Source organism: Paramisgurnus dabryanus, chromosome 13 (assembly GCF_030506205.2).
Source record: "Paramisgurnus dabryanus chromosome 13, PD_genome_1.1, whole genome shotgun sequence".
NCBI classification, from domain to species: domain Eukaryota; kingdom Metazoa; phylum Chordata; class Actinopteri; order Cypriniformes; family Cobitidae; genus Paramisgurnus; species Paramisgurnus dabryanus.
In genome coordinates this window covers 5,610,207-5,629,500 of record NC_133349.1, presented here as the reverse complement: position 1 = coordinate 5,629,500, position 19,294 = coordinate 5,610,207, and the positions used below count along the sequence as shown (strand labels likewise).

The following is a 19,294-nucleotide window of genomic DNA, read 5'->3' as shown; positions in this document are numbered from 1 at the left end:
ACCAGCTGTGTGATTGCAGTACCAGTTTTAGCCACAAGTTTTGTGATTGCAATACCAGTTTTGGCCACAATCCTACATACTGTTCCTTTAACTAAATTCTGAAGATGACATTTTCTGAATGTTCTTCATTCATATAATGACTATTACTGTACATTCACACCGCCGCCGACTTGAGTTTACAAAGAAGCTCAGTCCGCCCGGTCAAGGACTCTTGTTAAAAAGTACAGGGAGGCTTGTTGATGCTTTGCCCGCTCTGAAAAGTTTTCTCTGAACTAATGTTTTGGTAGGAACAAAAGTTTACATTTTATGTTTCTTTGGAATATTCTGATTGGTTGCCGGCGTTTTGCCGCTGCTTGCTGCTGAACCGCTTCATAGCTCATTACCATAAAGTTGAGTGTCTTTCAACTTTCTGTTTTCGCTCTGGTCGCTCAAAACACCCAAAACGTGACGCCGATGGATTTGATGCTCCTTGCAGCTGAGAAAAGCCAGCTTCTATTGTAAATGAATTACTTCCGGTAACTTTGGAAGCTCAAGTCGGCAGCGGTGTGAACGTACAGTTAATATTGAATATATATATTTTTTTCAATTCAATTTTATTTATATAGCGCTTTTCACAATTGTTAATTGTTGCAAAGCAGCTTTACATGAGTAGATGTAGAGGAGAACACTGAAAATCAATACATAGTATAAGAAGTAGAATATAGCGGCTAAGGATAAACCATGTAAGCGAGCGTATTAGTTAGCTAAGTTAAGCCAAAGTTGGCTGATTCTCCCTGGGACTAAAAAAAACCCCTAGGAGAAAACCCAATGGGAAAAAATCCTAGAAGGACAAAAACCCTATAGGGAGAGATTAATATTTATATATATATAGACACGGTAGGGATAGGAAGCGGGTAAGCGGTAAGCTAATATTAAACTAGTGATGTTCCTTGCATTTTCCTGTTTTAATTGACAGTATAAATTGGCCATTACTATTGGCTGTTTTTAAAGGGGATATATCATGAAAATTTGACTTTTTTCATGTTTATGGTGCTTGGAAAATTTATTTAGCTTTTTGTCTGTCTAATCGATTTTCAAAATTATCATTAGTGATAGCCCTCCAAAGCTACTGTGCATTCATTGTATACATGTTTCATCAGTATGTGTGTCCCTGGGAATCGAACCCATGACTTTTTGCACCGTTGAAGCAGAAATGAACCAGTAAGAAAAATATTATTTTTAGTAAATGTACTTATATTCTACTAAAAAATATATAACAAATGCTATAAATATAACACTTAGGGTTTTCCGCAAAAAATTGTTAGTTACGGTGGTAGGGTTGGGTGGGGGGGTTTGGCGAGGGGGCGTGGCAATCAAAGGGGTGGGACATACGCTAAAACACTCAAATAAACAACCTGATCTCACAAAGTTCCGTGGGATAGTCACGGAATTTTTTGCTCATTTTTCTGTGGCATTCTCACCGATCTCGGCATTTTTCCGTGGCCCTGCTTCGGACTGTCTTTTTTTGTGGCATTCTCACGGATTGGTTACTCACCTGCTTTTCCTATTTTCAAACCATTTTCGCTTCGGTTTAGGGTTAGATTTAGTGTTTGCATTAGTATGTCACTTTAACTATTGGTTTATACAATTTTTTCTGATTTATTCTTTTATATTTTCTAAACTTTAAACAATTGTAACCTGGCGTTGGGGTAAGAGTTGGGTTTGGGTAAGGATGTCATTTCATGTAAATCTAACCCTAAACCGAAGCGAAAATGGTAAGAAAATAGGACAAAACAGTTTAGTAACCAATCCGTGAGAACGCCACGGAAAAAGACAGTCTGTAGCACGGTATCGCCGCCATCTTAGTCGCGTCCGCATTCAGGATGAGAGCTTACGCAGCCTACAGAGGCTACTCTGCTGCTGCTCTGTGCCCCCGCCTTCTGAATTTGTCATACGTCACTAAGAAAAGTGCGTACACTACGCTAATACTCTCTCCTGAATACAGAGGAGTCTAAGATGGCGGCGCTACCGGAAGATATTTATTTTCGTTAATAAAGTTTTAAATATGGATATTTCTACAACAACACCGCGCGGATTACCCTCAGAAGACCTTTGTTTATCATCCTGGAGCCGTTTGGATTTAATTTGTGAAGGATGGACGCACTTTTTTTGGACAGGAAGGTCGTGGACTATGGGTGGACCCCATAACATTACATTTAATGAACTGACAGATCTAAAATATTTTCAAAAATATCCGAAAATGTGTTTGTCAGAAAAACTATGGACATATGCAACTCGGACAGCTTGGGGGTGAGTAAATCATGGGTTTAATATCGTTTTTGGCCGAACTATCCCTTTAATTTAGTAAAAAAATATATTATTTAAGGGTGCACCGATAAATGCCAATATACACTAATAATACGTGTCTGATAACTATTCTGAATGGCACAGCCGATATTATTCACAGCTATTTTATGTACTGCGGCTTTATCAATCTTAAATCACTGTCAGTTTGAGTCGTTTTAACATGCATTTGAAAAAGCAACACTTGTCAAACATAATCATTATTTTCTATATTATCATGAAAAAACCTGAAAAGGTTTGAAGAACAGCAATATAAATATATCCTTAAGCCATTTCCTGGAGCTGCGTCTGTATGGTTCTTCGTCTGCTGCGCACATTGAGTTTCTGCACGAGAGCGCCCTCTGGCTTTTGTATGTAGCGGCATTTCACCGTAATTCAATGAGAAGCATAGGAAGGCAATGTGCAATAAATATGTTTTATATGCAAAGTGCGGCCCTTTTTCTTCTTTGAAATTACTTATACATCTGGTCAAGCACTCTTATAATATATAAAAAAAATTGAGTGAAGCCTGCTCCCCATGACACAATTATTTACGCATAGCAAGGCAAGCATCATTGGCCGATATATCGGTGCACTCCTAGTATTATTTTTATTTAAATTCAGTCTGATCCCTTGCATTAAACATTTTGTATCAGCTGGACAAAAAAATGGTTGCTAGCACCCTTTAAATAATTTATAAAGACAATGCATGAGTTTCAAGATGTCTTTACTTTATTGTCCAGTCCTGATTACTATTTCTTCAGCCAAAACAGCAGGAACAAAGAGGAAGGACTCCAGTGTGGAGGTTAAACATTTCCATATGCTTTGTTTATGTGCTGCCGTTTATACAGTATTTGTTCAGAGAGCGAGACGGTTTTCATACGGCTCAGTGTGTAACAGTTAACTCGGTGACCCGCAGAAAGCACATTCTGTTCCAGTTTACAGGAGTGGCCCATATACAAGCAAAGCTAGCAACCCTTTAGAGAAGATTCAGTTTGTCTGCTGGAACTAAACAGATGTACCCCAGCTTTCATTTTCCCACAAGACCGTTGTTTTGCTTTAAATAGCTCATATAGGGGGCATTGAGTTATGTTTTATTTAAGCATTGCCATAGTTGTTCCTCCTGAAATCTTTTGTGAGGAATAAAAGACATGCGGTATAGAATGAAACATGCAGACTTTATGCACATTTAGTGCACGGATAGAAAAAAACAGCTCAAACATTCTTTAAATATCTTCTTATTTTTCTGCAAGAAAGGAAATCATAGTCTGGAATAACTTGAAATGATACTTTGCTTGACTTGACCCTGAAGCAAAATACCTAAGATTTCACAAAAATACTGTGAACAGCACATTGTGACAAAAAAAAAACACGCATATATGTGCATTCAATAACAATGCACATTAATGGTAAGTGTGCAACAATTAAATTCATTAACAAAAAGAAATAAAAGTTTTGCTTAAAAACATTCCCATAAAGCCTTTGTATTTTGCGTATATGAAACAATTTCGACCTTATCTTTCGCCATCTTTAAGAAAAGAGGGGAAGTAAAAAATATCTACATCATCTGATGTAAAGCTTCCACAGTAAGAATTGATTTAGGGATTTTCTGGTTTAATATGGTTTTCGTTAAATTAAAGATTGATTAAAATCTTTTTACCAAGCTCTAGATTTCAACATTGCTGTTATTTGTACTAAAGACTGACAAAGTTTATATAAGGATCAACATTTTCTTGGGTGTGAAACTGTTTTGAAATGATTTGGGAGGAATGATATGTATGTTGTAAGAGAGCTAAAACATGGATGAGGAAATGTGCATAGTTCAGATAATTTGATTTTAGGAATTTGTTGAGGAATGTTTTTTTTTTTATGTAAACCGGGGACATTACCTAGATCAATGGTCAAAATATCATTAAATATCATTTGTTGTTATCTATGAATTGGGGACAAAACGTTTTTTGAAAGTTTTCTTCTTTTTATTGTTGTGGGTTCACTGCAAAATGACTTACTTGGTTACCTCTTACTTAATATTATTTTTGTCTTGTTTTTAGTATAAATATCTAAATATTCTTAAATCAAGATGCATTTTCTTGATAAGCAAAATCCCCTTACAAATAAATCTAGCTTTAGGACAAAAATAATAAATTGAAGTGAATTTGTGCCTAAAACATGCAAAAAATCTTCCAATGGGGTAAGAAATTTTTTCTTGAATTAAGTTTTGGCAGATTTTTTATTTTATGTTTTTATTTGCTTGTTTTAAGCACATATTTTTGGTCTAAAAACTAGACTTAATTTCTTTGGTCATTTTGCCCATCAAGAAAATGCATTCCGATTTAAGAATTTTTGATATTTGGAATGAAAACAAGAGAAAAATACTCTTTTTTAAAAAAATTTTAATCAATTTTTCCCTTTTTTTATACAATGAGAGACATACCTCATTAAAAAAATACTTTTAAGGTACTACTTCAGCTGATTTCATAGCATTGTAAAAGTGAAGAACAGAATGAATAATGCAAAATGTAAACATATTTAACCTACACAAAACAAATGATCAGTTCACTTCTTTGGTTTATTACTTTAATTTAACATAAGTAGTTAGTAACCCCCGATAACTTTGACTGTTTTCATATCTTATGATAACTTGATTGATGATAACTTGATGATGCTTTCTCATGTGTGTCATTGTAAATTATTTTTCGCTGAAGCAGTGGCGCACAACCAAGCAATCAATGTAGCTCGCGGCCCCCTCTGCTGGTGAAAATAATCATTACATGATTGCTCTGGTCTGGTACTACAAAGGCTAAATGTTGATCAGGTTTTTTATGGTATTTTTGTTGGTTGTTTTGGACGTGCTGTTAAATGGGGACATTTCAGGGGACAGCTTCAGTCGGGGACAGAACAACAAAAAATGAGACTGTCCCCAGAAAACGGGGATGTCTGGTCACATTATAATTTTTGAGCCATTATGAGCACAGTTTGAGATAAATAAGCACGGTTCGAGCCATTATGAGCACGGTTTGAGCCAATATGAGCGCGGTTTGAGACGTTATGAGCACAATTTGAGATGTTATGATCAACGTTTGTGACGTTATGAGCACAATTTGAGATGTTATGAGCACGGTTTCAGACGTTTTGAGCACGATTTCAGCCGTTATGGGCACGGTTTCAGACGTTATGAGTATGGTTTGAGACGTTGTGCGCTCGGTTTCAGACATTATGAGCACAGTTTGGGAAGTTATGAGCATGGTTTGATCCATTATGAGCGAGGTTTGAGACGTTATGAGCAACGTTTGTGACGTTATGAGCACAATTTGAGATGTTATGGGAACAGTTTCAGACGTTTTGAGCGCGGTTTCAGATGTTATGGGCGCGGTTTCAGACATTATGAGCACAGTTTGGGAAGTTATGAGCATGGTTTGAGACAGGATGGTCACGGTTTGGGATGTTATGAGAGCGGTTTGAGACAGTATGATGAGCACAGTTTCAGCTTGTATGGGCACAATTTTGGATTTTATGAGCATGGTTTGAGACGCTGTGCGCTCGGTTTCAGACATTATGAGCACAGTTTGGGAAGTTATGAGCTCAGTTTGAGAAGTTATGAGCACAGTTTGAGAAGTTATAAGCATGGTTTGAGAAGTTATGGGCACGGTTTGGGACGTTATGAACGCGGTTTGAGACAGTATGGTCGAGGTATGAGGCTGTACGGGCGCGGTTGGCCCGTTATGAGCACAGTTTGAGACTTTATTAGCAAGGTTTAGGAAGTTACAAGCTCAGGTTAATGCAATATGGGCGCAGTTTGGGACGTTATGAGCACAGTTTGAGACAATATTGACATGGTTTGCAACCATATTGACACGTTTTGTGACAATATTGACACAGTTTGCAGCGTTATGAACACGGTTTGATACAAATATTGACACGTTTGAGACGTTATGAACACGGTTTGATACAAATATTGACACGTTTGAGACGTTATGAGCACGGTTTGATACAAATATTGACACGGTTTGAGACGTTATGAGCATGGGTTGAGACCCCTGCTGAAAAAAACAATAAAACCATTACAGAAAATTCTAATGGTGTCCATTAAAATACCAATAGGAACCATTAGCTTTTACCATTAATACCAGTACACTGTACGGTGTTTTGGGCCATATTCCATTAGAACCAATAAATAGAACCAATACATACCATTAGAGACCAACAAAAACCAATACACTGTAGTGTGTTTTGGGCTATATTCAATTCCATTAGAACCAATAAAATTCCCAATAAAACCAATAGAATTTCTGTGATGGTGTCTAATGTTTTTTTTAGCAGGGACGTTATGAGCACAGGTTGAGACGTTACGAGCACGGTTTCAGACATTATGAGCATGGTTTGGGAAGTTATAATCATGGTTGGGGAAGTTGTGAGCATGGTTTGGGAATTTATGAGCACGGTTTGGGAAGTTATGAGCGTGGTATGGTATGGGATCTTTTCTTTTCTAAAACTCTAATTGTGTAAGATTACTGGGATATTTTGGATATTTTGGCTGAGGTCTCACTACAAGGCAATATGCCAAATCCCATTTTTTTTCTTAAAATCAATGTTTTGTTAGTTACTTTTCACATGACCTCACTCCTTTAAATGTTTAATTCAGTGAGTGGCTTCCTGTTATGATTTTAAAAATACACATATTTATAATATTTTTATCCAATTTTGCATGAAAATTTTGGCAGTTGCAATATAAGAATGACATAGTAAAAATATCTTTCTCTTACAGTGAGGTTTCTACTGTAAAACCTACATACTGTTCTCTTGTGTTTGATCAGTGGAAGTGCAAACATTATGTAAAGCAGCGGCTCTCAGTTTGTTCTGATAAACACGGCATGAACACCAGGCAGCAATATGCAAACAATAAAATACAACTAACCATAAATCAAACATAGTTAGAATAGAAAAATAATTAGACTTCACGTTGACTTGAACATGCTTTTCTTATTTTTTATAACCTCACCGGCTGTGTGTCTTATCTTGAGTTTTTAGTGTGAATTTATTTGTCAATGAAAAGTATCTAGTCAAACTAGACTGTTCAATAGGTAAGATTTGTCTAACGTGACCACATCCTTGAAAAACTTTTAATAAGGTATGCATAAGGTATATACTTTTATTTGCATCTCACATAAACTTGATTTGCATGTTTATCTGTGTAGCAAACGAATAGAGACAGAGCGCCGATATGCAAATTTGAAAACCACGCCCACCGGGGGGGAAAACAATCCAACCGTCTCCATTGACTTTGTATTGCGAGAGGCTGCCTCCTTGTCATTTCTGGCTTATAACAAAAAACAGAATAATGCCTAAAAGCTGTACAGCTAACAAGCCAAAGAACCCAGAAATAAGTTTTTATAAGCTGTCGAGCCGTAAAACCCTGTCTTTAAGGAGAATAAAGTGGATCGCCGACTACGTTTCCCCCTAGTGGACGCAGTTCTACTAATAGAAGTACTATGAAAAGTTGCCTGTTTCCACTTTTGTTTCTTTAAACGCTCGTTTTATGAGGTCGACAGCTTAAAAAAAACTTATTTCTGGGTTTTTTGGCTTTTTAGCTGTACACCTTGTCACACAGCAGCTTTTATGTATTATTCTGTTTTTAATTTTAATCTGTAAATAAGTTTTTATAAGCTGTCGACCCCAAAAACGAGCGTTTAAAGACACAAAAATGGAAACAGGCAACTTTTCATAGTAATACTATTAGTAGAACTGCGTCCACTAGGGGGAAACGTAGTCGGCGATCCACTTTATTCTCCTTAAAGACAGGGTTTTACGGCTCGACAGCTTATAAAAACTTATTTCTGGGTTCTTTGGCTTGTTAGCTGTACATATCGTCACACAGCAGTTTTTAGGCATTATTCTGTTTTTTGTTATAAGCCAGAAATGACAAGGAGGCAGCCTCTCGCAATACAAAGTCAATGGAGACGGTTGGATTGTTTTCCCCCCCGGTGGGCGTGGTTTTCAGGTTATGACGCGCGGCGCTCTGTCTCTATGTTAATGTATCTTTTTCTCTCTCTCTGCAGTGCTACCTGCGTGGCGGGGGGCAGGAGGAGGTCATGGTTGGGGTTGGTCTCAGTGCGTGAGGTGGGAGTCTGGAGAAGAGAGCTCATCTCAGGATCTGGAGTGTCCGCTGTGGTGTGTCCTGTGTCGAGGGGGGAGAGACCGACTCAAGCAGGCCTGTCAGATAGGGAAGGGTGCGCTGCGTCTGCCCGCAGACATGCTAAGCCTCAAACTTCCACAGCTTTTTGACATCCACCAGGTGCCAAAGGTGAGAACTCTTAGTGTACATACAGACTGCAGACCTGAAGGTCATGGACTTATACTGTAGGAATAGGTAATCATAAATTAAAATACTTGCTTTCAAATTAAATATGGAACAAAAGTCTTATTGGTCTTTATGTCACAACGTAATTTTGTGTAGTATATGCAAAATCCAATGACTGTTTTTATTATGGCTATGCTGACGTCAGATGCATGACTTTTATTGAGAATAGTTTCCCAAAAATGAAAATGTCATCTTTGACTCCCCCTCATGTCATTCCAAACTCATGACTGACTTTCATCCAGAACACAAAAGGAATTTTACTGTTTGCCAAAATGTTTCAGCTTTTTATTATGAAATAAAAGCACACAGCGATCTAGCTTCAAAGAGGATTAAAATGCTATATTCTAAGTCTTAAGCCTTATACTATATACGTTATATAAACTACTACTATTATAATGCATATCCCTTTTTGTCCCTTTGGGTTTGAACAAAAGAAAGATTTGGAGATCATGAGAGTAAGTAAATTCAATTTCAATTCAATTCAATTTTATTTATATAGCGCTTTTCACAAAAGTCAATTGTTTCAAAGCAGCTTTACATAAATAGAAGCAGTGAAAAGCACAGAAAAACGACAGATAGCACAACAAAATACATGATAGCATGAGCAGTTAAATTTGCTGCGGCTATGGCTCAATATTATAAGTGCACGTATTACTAAAGCAACGTATAGAAGAGGAAGCTAGGTAAAGCCCAAAAAGGCTGCCTCCCTGGGGTTGAAAAACCCCCTAGGAGAAAAAAAACCCCGGGCTTTTATCCGAGGAAAAATAAGTCCTAGGAGGGAAAAACCCTTGGGAGAACGGATAAGGAGATTTAGCGGAGATTAAGCGGTTCTGCCGGTGATCGTTGGTCAGGCATCAGCTGGGCATAACGTTGAAGGACGGCCAGTAGATCAGAGGTGTGCCGACTTTCACATCTACCGGGACTGGGTCTGTTTGTCTCGTTGTCCTCGAGGTCGAGGACGAGACAGGGAGAGAAAAACAAAATCGTATTAGCGTAGCGGCCGTTCATATGTATTGAAGTGTCACACAGTGATGTGGTTTAACTCAGCTTAGTTCCAGACAGACTAACTATTGCGGCATAATTATATTATCCACAGTTAAGGATTTAGCAAATTGGGGGCCCAATGCGAGGGTATATATGGTAAATAAAGGTCACCTTTCGATCTTTAAGAGAAAATGAAACCTGACGACCCGTTTGACTAAGGCCTAAAGCCCCACTGTCGTCGTTAATACAGGTTCAGTGGCAAACGGGTCTATATTGTATACCATTTACAGGACCAGGAGAAAACGCCAAAAACATCGCAACCCGACCATACGTGCTAACCCGTTTGACTAAGGCCGGAAGCCCCACTTTCGTCGTTAATGCAGGTTCAGTGGCAAACGGGTATGTATGGCATACTATTCACAAGACACACGAACGCGCGAAAAACGCAACCCGACCATACATACCAACCCGTTTGACTAAGGCTGGAGGCCCCACTGTCGTCGTTAATGCAGGTTCAGTGGCAAACGGGTCTGTATGGCATACTATTCAAATGGTAAAAGCCAATGTGTCATGTGTTTGTTTTCTATTGTCATTATCCGTGCAGATGTTTGCATGTTTTCTGAATGTGCATGTGTGTGTCTTGCAGGTGTTTCAAGAAGATAATATCATATCTGGGTACCGTCATCCTCGGAGCTCGGCCCTGGACTGCATCCTCAGCAGTTTACATATGACCAATGAGACCATGAATATCTGGACTCACTTTCTACCAACCTGGTAAATCACCTGGTGTGATCTCATTTGCATGCCAAAACTAGTTGCGCATCAGCCTTTGACAAACTTTAACTGACAATTCATCATGCATTTGGTGTTTTTTTATGTAAAATCAGATTTGCAAATGCAGTAAATATTACAATCAAAGACATTACAACTGCACTAAAACACTTCTTAATGGATTAATTCACCAAAAAAATTAAAATTCGTACATAATTTAAACTCATGCCATCTCGAATGTATACGAGTTCTTTTCTTCAGCTGAACACATTTTTACATTGCGCTGTTATCTTCTTATCTGTGGCTTAACTTGGTGTAGCTTCAAAAAGCACATACATTTAATATTAAAGTAATACAAATTTCTCCAGTTTGTTGATAAATGTGACCCTGAACCACAAAACCAGTCTTAAGTTGCATGGGTGTAGCAATAGATATCAATACATTGTATGGGTCAACATTATAAATGTTTTGATGCAAAAAATCATAAGGATATTAAGTAAAAACCATCATCCATAAAGATATTGTTTAAATTTCCTACTGTAAATATATAAAAAAACTTTAACTCTTTCCCCGCCAGCGTTTCCCCAGCCAGCGTCAACATTTTTTGTGATTTTCACAAAAGTTTAATGCCTTCCAGAAAATGTTCTTCTTTAAACATATAAACATACAATATATCAAATGAAAAAACAAAAACTCTGCTTTAAAAAAAAATAGTTTTATCCTGCCTTCATTTGTTCTCTATTTAAAACACCAAATTTTGGCAAAAAGCTGAGATAATTGGGTGATTCTCACGAAATTTGACTAATGAGGTGTCATGAAACAGTTTGATAATAAAAAGTAAATGCAAACTAAGAGTATCAAAATAAGCACTGATACAATTTTCTCATCCTCCGCAACAATTTTCAGTCATTGTTTAAGCCCTCAAGGAACTAACATTTAAAAAAATAATATTGTTGGAAGGGACATAATTGACTGTGACACTCAAGATGGCTACCAGGTAAGCAGTTTTAATTTTTTCCCTCCAGATAAAGAGTTTGTAAATGGATAATTTTAATGTAATATCGTGTTGCGGTAATAATTTTTTTTGGTAAATGATTATCTACAAAATGTAAATAATTCTATAGGAAATATTTTTAAAATCTAAAAAAAGTTTTTAAAAGGGCTTTTTAAAAAATCTGATGTTGGACACTTTCTAAGTCTGGATTTCGTGAGGATCACCCAATTGCGTTTTTGTGAAAGATTTCTGATAGACTCCTATTCAGAGCGATAATCTTAACATATACTCAGTTTGAACTGTTTGACATGAGGGGTTGCTTCTGGGTTTTATAAGTTGGGTAAAAGCACCACCTGGTGGATAATACCGGAAATACAGATTTCTGGAAAAACTCGTCAATGGCAGGGAAAGAGTTAAAGGCGATATTCTAAAAAAAAATTGCTCCCTCAGATTCCAGATTTTCAAATAGTTGTATCTCAGCCAAATATGTCCTATCCTAACAATGATGATGTATAAATCTAATTTTTAAAGAATTTACTCTTATGACTGGTTTTGTGTTCCAGGGTCACAAATGTCTTTTAAAGCAAAAGTATATGCTTGCGAGAGAAAGTGATTCATATTTTGAGCATATAAGGTGATCAATACATCACATATTGTGAATATAAAACAGTTTGTGGGTCAATATCAATAACAGCAAATCTTATTGGTTCTCACGTCTTGTGACTAGTTGTCATATGCATGTTTATTTATGACACACACCACAACTAAGGAGATTTAACACTTTTTGCCTTGTTACCCAAATATAAGTAGAATATCACGACGGCATTTTAATATAAAATTGTGTTCAACTGAATAAAGGAAGTCATATACATCCAGAATTGCATGAGAGTTAGTAAATAATGAGATCATTTTTATATTTTGATGCACTTTTTATTTAAAGACATAAAAAGAGGTAAAAATCTAATATTTGGCATACCTGCTCTGTCTAAAATCTGTGATCTGTGCTCCCGCAGGTATTACTTATGGAGATTTTGCTTGCTGTGCTGCACTGTGGACTTTTTGTCGGATAGTTACACCTGGCCCCTGCTGGTCTACATGCTTTTGGTCTGTCTGTATCCCTTCACGTCCAGCTGCGCTCACACCTTCAGCACCATGTCTACAGATGCCTGTCACATCTGTTACTTCTTTGATTACGCAGCGCTCAGCCTGTACAGTCTTGGTAAGATTTGGTTCTCTTACTGTGATTTCATTAATTGAAGAACGTGTAACATCCACAGAACCTTTATAGTTGGACTAAAGATTAATTGTAGTGAATAAAGGTACTACAGACTTATTTCAAATGTAAAAATAATAGTTCTGTCAAGTCAAAATTATTTATATAGTTTTTTTTACAATGTTACATTGTTTCAAAGCACATTTACATGAAAGACAAAGAAAAAACACAAATTAAATATGAAGTATTTAAAATAGAGGTAACACTTCAATGTCCGTCACAAAAATTCAATTTTTCCAGTTTTTTGGTTAAAATTTTATATTTTTGAGGAAACCAACCCATATTTGAAAGGTGATAAAGGGACACATTCAGCCGATCTCCGGGTCTGGCGGTACCCCTTTTAGCATAGCTTAGCACAATCCATTGACTCTTGTGTAGTTACATCGTGTACTCAGACTGACAGAAAATTAAAAGTTGTGATTTTCTAGGCAGATATGGCTGGGAACTATACTCTCAAACTGGCGTAATAATCAAGGACTTTGCTGCCGTAACATGGCTGCAGCAGGTGCAATGATATTACGCAGCGCCTGAAAATAGACCCCAGCTATCAAAAGTTACAAAGGGGGACTATTTTCAGGCACCGCGTAATATCATTGCGCCTGCTGCAGCCAAGCTAAGGCAGCAGAGCATCTTATAAGAGAGCATTTAAACATTTGTAGCCAAAAATACGTATAGAATACAAATATTTCTTTAAGTAGAAATAAAGTTGATGCAAAAGTACATTCATATATAATCTGTATGAAAAAAATAAAGCATTCATGAGATATTTTTGAGGGCCTGTGTAGAAAATATAGGCATTTTGTATTTGTACGACTGATGTGATGTGAGTTCTGAGTAAATGAGTCATCTTTCACAGTGCAGGCAGTTTATTGTGTGATTTTAAAGGACAGAGAAGCTTCAGTGAGAATCTTTAATTTCTGCACCGATAAAGAGTGAAGATTTAAGAACTATATGCATTGTTCAGACCTCTTAAGCATGAAGAGCCAATGTATAATATAAAACACCTGGCCTTCCATTAAGTGAATGATTTCGCTTTTTAAACATTAAAGAGGTTTAAAGGTTCTCTTGAGAAACATATTCCTCTGTGTGGAAAGAATTTAACCTTCAATTTGAAAAGAAAATGTTTGTCTGCAGTATTTTATTTTGGTTATTGCTGCGACTGTCATGTATACCAGATAAAATGTTAAGCTTTTCAGTATTCTTCCCTTTAGAGCAGTAAGTGATGTTGCAAGCAAAAAAGTATTTTATTTTTGGAATCTACCCCAGGCATGTTTAACATTTAGAGCGATGAAAGGTGTCTTACTGGTTTTAGCTGGGTGTTCATGTGTTTCACGTGTATATTTTGTTGGATGTGTCAAAACAGGTGGTTTTGTGCCCCAAAATACATTTGGACATGTACCGCATAGTTCAAAATGGATGACATTGCTTTAGGTATTAACAAAGTGGTATTTTTTTAAAGAAACGGCACAATACATTTAAGTAGGAAAGTTTCAAGGAATGAAACAATAGATTTAAATGATGGCAAAACATTCACGTTTAGGCATTTAGCAGATGCTTTTATTGAAATAGGTTTGTTACTTTCAAGATATGTTTTTTTTTTGTACACTGAAAGAAAATGATTCATTCAGTTTACTAAATTTTTTAAGGTAAGCGGTTGCAATCAATTTATTTAAGCTACATTTAAACAAAAGGTTTTTTTTTTTTTTTTTTTAATTAATTGATTGCAACCACTAAGATTTAAAAATTGAGTAACTTGAATGAATAATTTTTTTCAGTGTAGTTATTGGTTAGTCCAACTCAGATTTATTAAATTAATGAAACGAAAAAGTCTAATATTAACTCTTTCCCTGCCAGCGTTTAAAAAAAAGTTGCCAGCCAGCGCCAGAATTTCTTTAGATTTTCACAAAAGTTGAATGCCTTACAGAAAATGTTCTTCTATTAAATATATAAACATACAATATATCAAATGAAAGAACAGTCCCTCTGCTTTCACGTTTCATTCTACCTTCATTTGTTCACTTTTTATCACCTCTCAAATATGGGTAGGTTTCTTCAAAAATACAAAATTTTGAGCTAAAGTTGAGATAATTGCATGTTTGTGAAGGACTTTTGATAGAGATCAGATTCAAAGCGATGATCAAAACATAGAACACAGTTCTTACTGTTTGCCCTAAGGGGTTGCTTTCGGGTTTTATAAGTTGGGTAGGAGCGCCACCTGGTGAATCATAGCGGAAATACAGATTGCCGGAAAAACTCGTCATTGGCAGGGAATCATTTTATCTTAATTGACGAGTTAACTCGTCAATGGCGGGGAAAGAGTTAATACAATTATACAAAAATTATACAAAAAAATGAAATCTTGGTTTCAGTTTAAAAATTTTGGCATAGGTTTTGGCGCATCACTAGTTTCATGTCAATGTCATTGAAAATGTAAATAAGCTGTTTTTGTTGCATTTACAGTGTCTATAACCAGCAGATATTCTCAGCATGCTGTGTTTTGTGTATCTCTAAACAATAATTCTAGTTTGTGTAATCTTTCATCTTATCATCTATTGGCATAGTCAATGTAGTAGAAAAAAACATTATGTAGTTAATTTCACTGCAACAGCGCTGGATGGTAATTTTAGCTTCTCCACAGCGTCATCTGTCATTTCAAACACACAAGCACTTTAAATTTGAATAGATTTTATTGGCTGGAAAATATCACTGATCCCATTGTATTTTTATCAGTATAGCTGTGTTGTAAACTCTGCTATTCCCTTTATTTAGAAAGATTTTTAAAATATATTTCTATAGTTATCATTGGCGTCCATAGCGTAAACAGCACTTTAGATTCATAGCCATTTACACATTCAGCATTTTTTTATATTCATAATGAAATAAATGTATTAATGTGCATTTATTAATTTATTAAAGTGCATTATTAATGTATGTAATTGAATGAATTTCTATCAACAAAATTTGTTCTGACAGTAATGACTGCATTTATAATCCTGTACTGTTTTCAGGCTGTGCCATCACCTACGGCTCTTACGCAATGCCCGACTGCTGGGTTAACAGTTGGCTTCATCACTATTTCGTGCCCATTGCCATCTGCAACACACTCTTTTGTACCGGCATGTCTTGTTACTCAAGGTAAGAGTCAATTTAGTGTGCAATTAAGACTATTGAGTAATTTACTAAAGCCTGTAATTAAAGGAAGCCTAATGCAGTCACACTGAGCTGCTGTCATTTCAATCACGCTTCAAAGCCTTCAAAGCCATTTATTACCATTTTAATAGGCACGTAGACCTTTATTTGTCTTGACCAAACAGCCATGATGATGAATGCATAAAAGGTTTCAGGCATTTTAATAAATTACTTATTTTGAATAAAAGGGTAATTGGTTGTTATAATTTAATTAATTACTTGCGCTTGATAAAGCAAGATTTGCCAAGGTTTAAAGTTGCACATACTGAGGGTTAGAAGTTTCCCTTAAAGCAACACCAAAGAGTTTTGGCTCTTTGCTCCCCCTACAGGTTAGAAGCGTAATTGTCCATTACCCACTGTCATAAATACTGAGGCATAGCTGGCTCTGATTGGATTGTAGGTCTGCCGTAAAGCAAGTTTTTGTAGTATTCACTCGGACTACAGGACCACTACCCGACGTTTGGAAACTTCTTTAGTGCGGTTTTGGCCGATAGAGGGCTGCAAAGCGAATGTGAAAGTGCTGTTCACCCTGTTTAGAGTGGATGAACGACTGAAACTGTTTTGGAAGCGTTATTTTAAGGTAAAAAAAAACTCTTTGGTGTTGCTTTAAAACTTCTTCTTTGGACTTTAATGTTTCTATTATATAACCCTGTTTTCAGACTGTTTTTAGACTCACTCAAAAATGAAATTTACCCCATGATTTACTTACTCTCTTAAAGCCATTCTTGATGTATAAGATTATCATTTTTCAGACCAACACAAACAGAGTTATATTAGAAAATGTTCTGGCTGTTCCAAGCTTTATAATGGTAGTAAATGGTGCTTCTGATTTTAAGCCTAAAAAAATCCATCTATCCTTCATAGAAGTAATCCACACGGCTCCAAAGGGTTTAATAAAGGTCTTCTGAGGGCAATTGATGCGATTTTCTAAGAAATATATGAATATTTAAAACTTTACAAACTAAAATAACTAGTTTCCACTTTTGACGCGTGTTGACGAGAGTGCTCTTCTTCTTTTCTTTTTTTGGCTGAACTATCCCTTTAAATGAATGTTTTTCCAAATATGATCTCACATTCGGTATACCCGGCCTGTATATCTAATGTGCTTGGATTTCTAAATTGCCCAAATTGCTATAAAACTTTCCTAATATTTTATTAATAAATAAATAACATGATAAAACCAAGCATTTTTATGTTCTGACATTTTATTTGTCATTAAAGAAATGCATGAAAAATTAACTAGTAATTCAGACACTAAAATAATCAATGCACCGCAACATTTCCATAAAGTAATTTTAGTTGCAATAACAAAAGAAAAATCATGAAATATATAATATTTAATAATTTTTAATTAAGTCTGAATTAATGTTCATGGCTTAAAGATGCGATATGTAATTTTAAAGTGCTTTTTAAACTGCAAATTCTCTGCATTTAAACATTGTTGAAAACAAGTTCGTTAATGTAAAGTACTCAAGTGAACTAAATATATTAGTCTGTGCTAGTAATTGTTGAAAAACTGTTAATGCAAAAATCTTACATATTGTGCCTTTAACCCTCGAGTCACTAGCGACCCTAAAAACATTCTCCAATAAATTAGTTAGAAAACATTTACATTTTAGTTTTTTCTTGTTATATTTTTAATAGGGCTGTCAAAAGATTAATTGCGATTAATTGCATACAAAATAAAAGTTTGTTTTTGCCCAATATATGTGTGTGCACTGTGTGTTCTTATTTTATATATGTAAATACACACACATGCATGTATGAATTTAAGAAACAATGTATATATATATATATATATATATATATATATATATATATATATATATATATATATATATAAACACATGTCATTGTTTCTTAAATTCATGCATGCAACAAAGAGAAATCATGAAATATGTAATATTTAATATTTAACAATTCATAATTAACTCTATTTCAATTTTAATATATTTTGTATTATATAAATAAAATATATATATATATACATAACATTTTTCTTAGATTTTAGATGTATGTGTGTATTTAAATGTACATAATTATTACTAACAATACACACACAAATATATTATGCAAACACAAACTTTTATTTTGTATCCGATTAAACGCAATTAATCTTTTGACAGCCCTTATTTTATTAAAAACTACATTGAATATGTGTACTAAAATTGAATGAATGGTCAATAAAGACCCAGGGAATCCTTTAAAGTGTTTAAATTTGACATGAGTGTATATTTTACCTGTCCGTTTACAACAGGTTTGTAGAATTGCAGTGTCCACACAGAAGTAAAGTCATGCGGACGAGCGCATTCGTGGTTCCCTTTCTGTTTGACAGCTGTCCACTGTTCTACAGAGTAAGTATAGCATCCACACTAAATTAAACTTACAAAAACATTCATACAAGTGCTCATGTAGGTTTATGTAAGCATGAAGGCACTTTCGATACCAGTTTTTGCGTCAACAGTTTCTAACTATATGTGTGTTTTTAGGTGCTGTCGTGCTGTTGGGAGAGCTGTAGTCCGAATGAAGCTCTGGCCAACCATGGTTACCATTTGATCTTTGCATTTCTCACATGCTTCCTCTTTGCATCTCACCTCCCTGAGAGACTGGCTCCCGGTCGCTTTGACTACTTCGGTACGTCATCAAACTTTTAATTAAACTCATTTAATGGTTGCGTTACTATACATAGGCATCTAACAAATGCGTTAAAAATATCTCATGTGCAGCACACAGGAGTCCTGATTGACAACTGATTTCAATAGATTTTGGCATTAATACATTATTGATATACTGTAGTATTAATATATAAATCTATTCGTAAAAGTATTTTTAACCTATCAGCCTCATTTAACCTATGTGCTACTTTATAGCTCAATGGTAGAGCATTGCGTTAACAGTGCAATAGGTAATGGGTTCAAACCCAGGAAAAACACATACTTATAAAAATGTGTAGCTTGTAATCCACTGTAAGTCGCACTGGGTAAAAGCGTCTGTCAAATGCATGAGATGAAAATGTCAAAATGCAATGCACAGTATAGCTGGCCAATCAGAGCACACCGCACTTTTCAGAAGATGAGCTTTGTAAAAATTTAAAGGTGGGGCATAGAGGAGCAACAATAATGTACGGCGTGTGCAAAATAATGTTTTTTAAAGTAAACTGTGTAAACACAAAATAACACACTTTTAAGCAACACCATCCGACTCCTGCATTTTATTTTTACTGCACTTGTTTCGGTACATTATGGGATCGGCTTATCTGCAAATGAAATGTGCGTTGCTGCTTTTGGAAATATTTGGTCAATGCATTCATGCCGCCTACATCAAAAACAGTTTTTGTGTCATTTCTGCAATGTCCTAAAATGCTATGCGTGTAGGCAAGTGATTGGTTTCTGAGTTTTTGTTT

General features: G+C 35.7%; 1 protein-coding gene across 2 annotated transcripts in view; it reads left to right on the top strand.

Annotated features, from left to right (window-relative positions):
- Positions 1–19,294, top strand: part of paqr6 (progestin and adipoQ receptor family member VI) — a 30,191-nt gene that overhangs the window by 8,387 nt on the left and 2,510 nt on the right. The window contains exons 2-8 of one of the 2 annotated variants that reach the window (XM_065298824.2): positions 8,379–8,623; positions 9,115–9,135; positions 10,311–10,438; positions 12,443–12,648; positions 15,711–15,837; positions 18,149–18,245; positions 18,381–18,525. In XM_065298824.2, coding sequence (XP_065154896.1) covers positions 8,379–8,623; positions 9,115–9,135; positions 10,311–10,438; positions 12,443–12,648; positions 15,711–15,837; positions 18,149–18,245; positions 18,381–18,525 — 969 coding nt within the window. The remainder of the gene's footprint in view (positions 1–8,378; positions 8,624–9,114; positions 9,136–10,310; positions 10,439–12,442; positions 12,649–15,710; positions 15,838–18,148; positions 18,246–18,380; positions 18,526–19,294) is intronic. The other variant, XM_065298825.2, reaches the window with a different exon arrangement.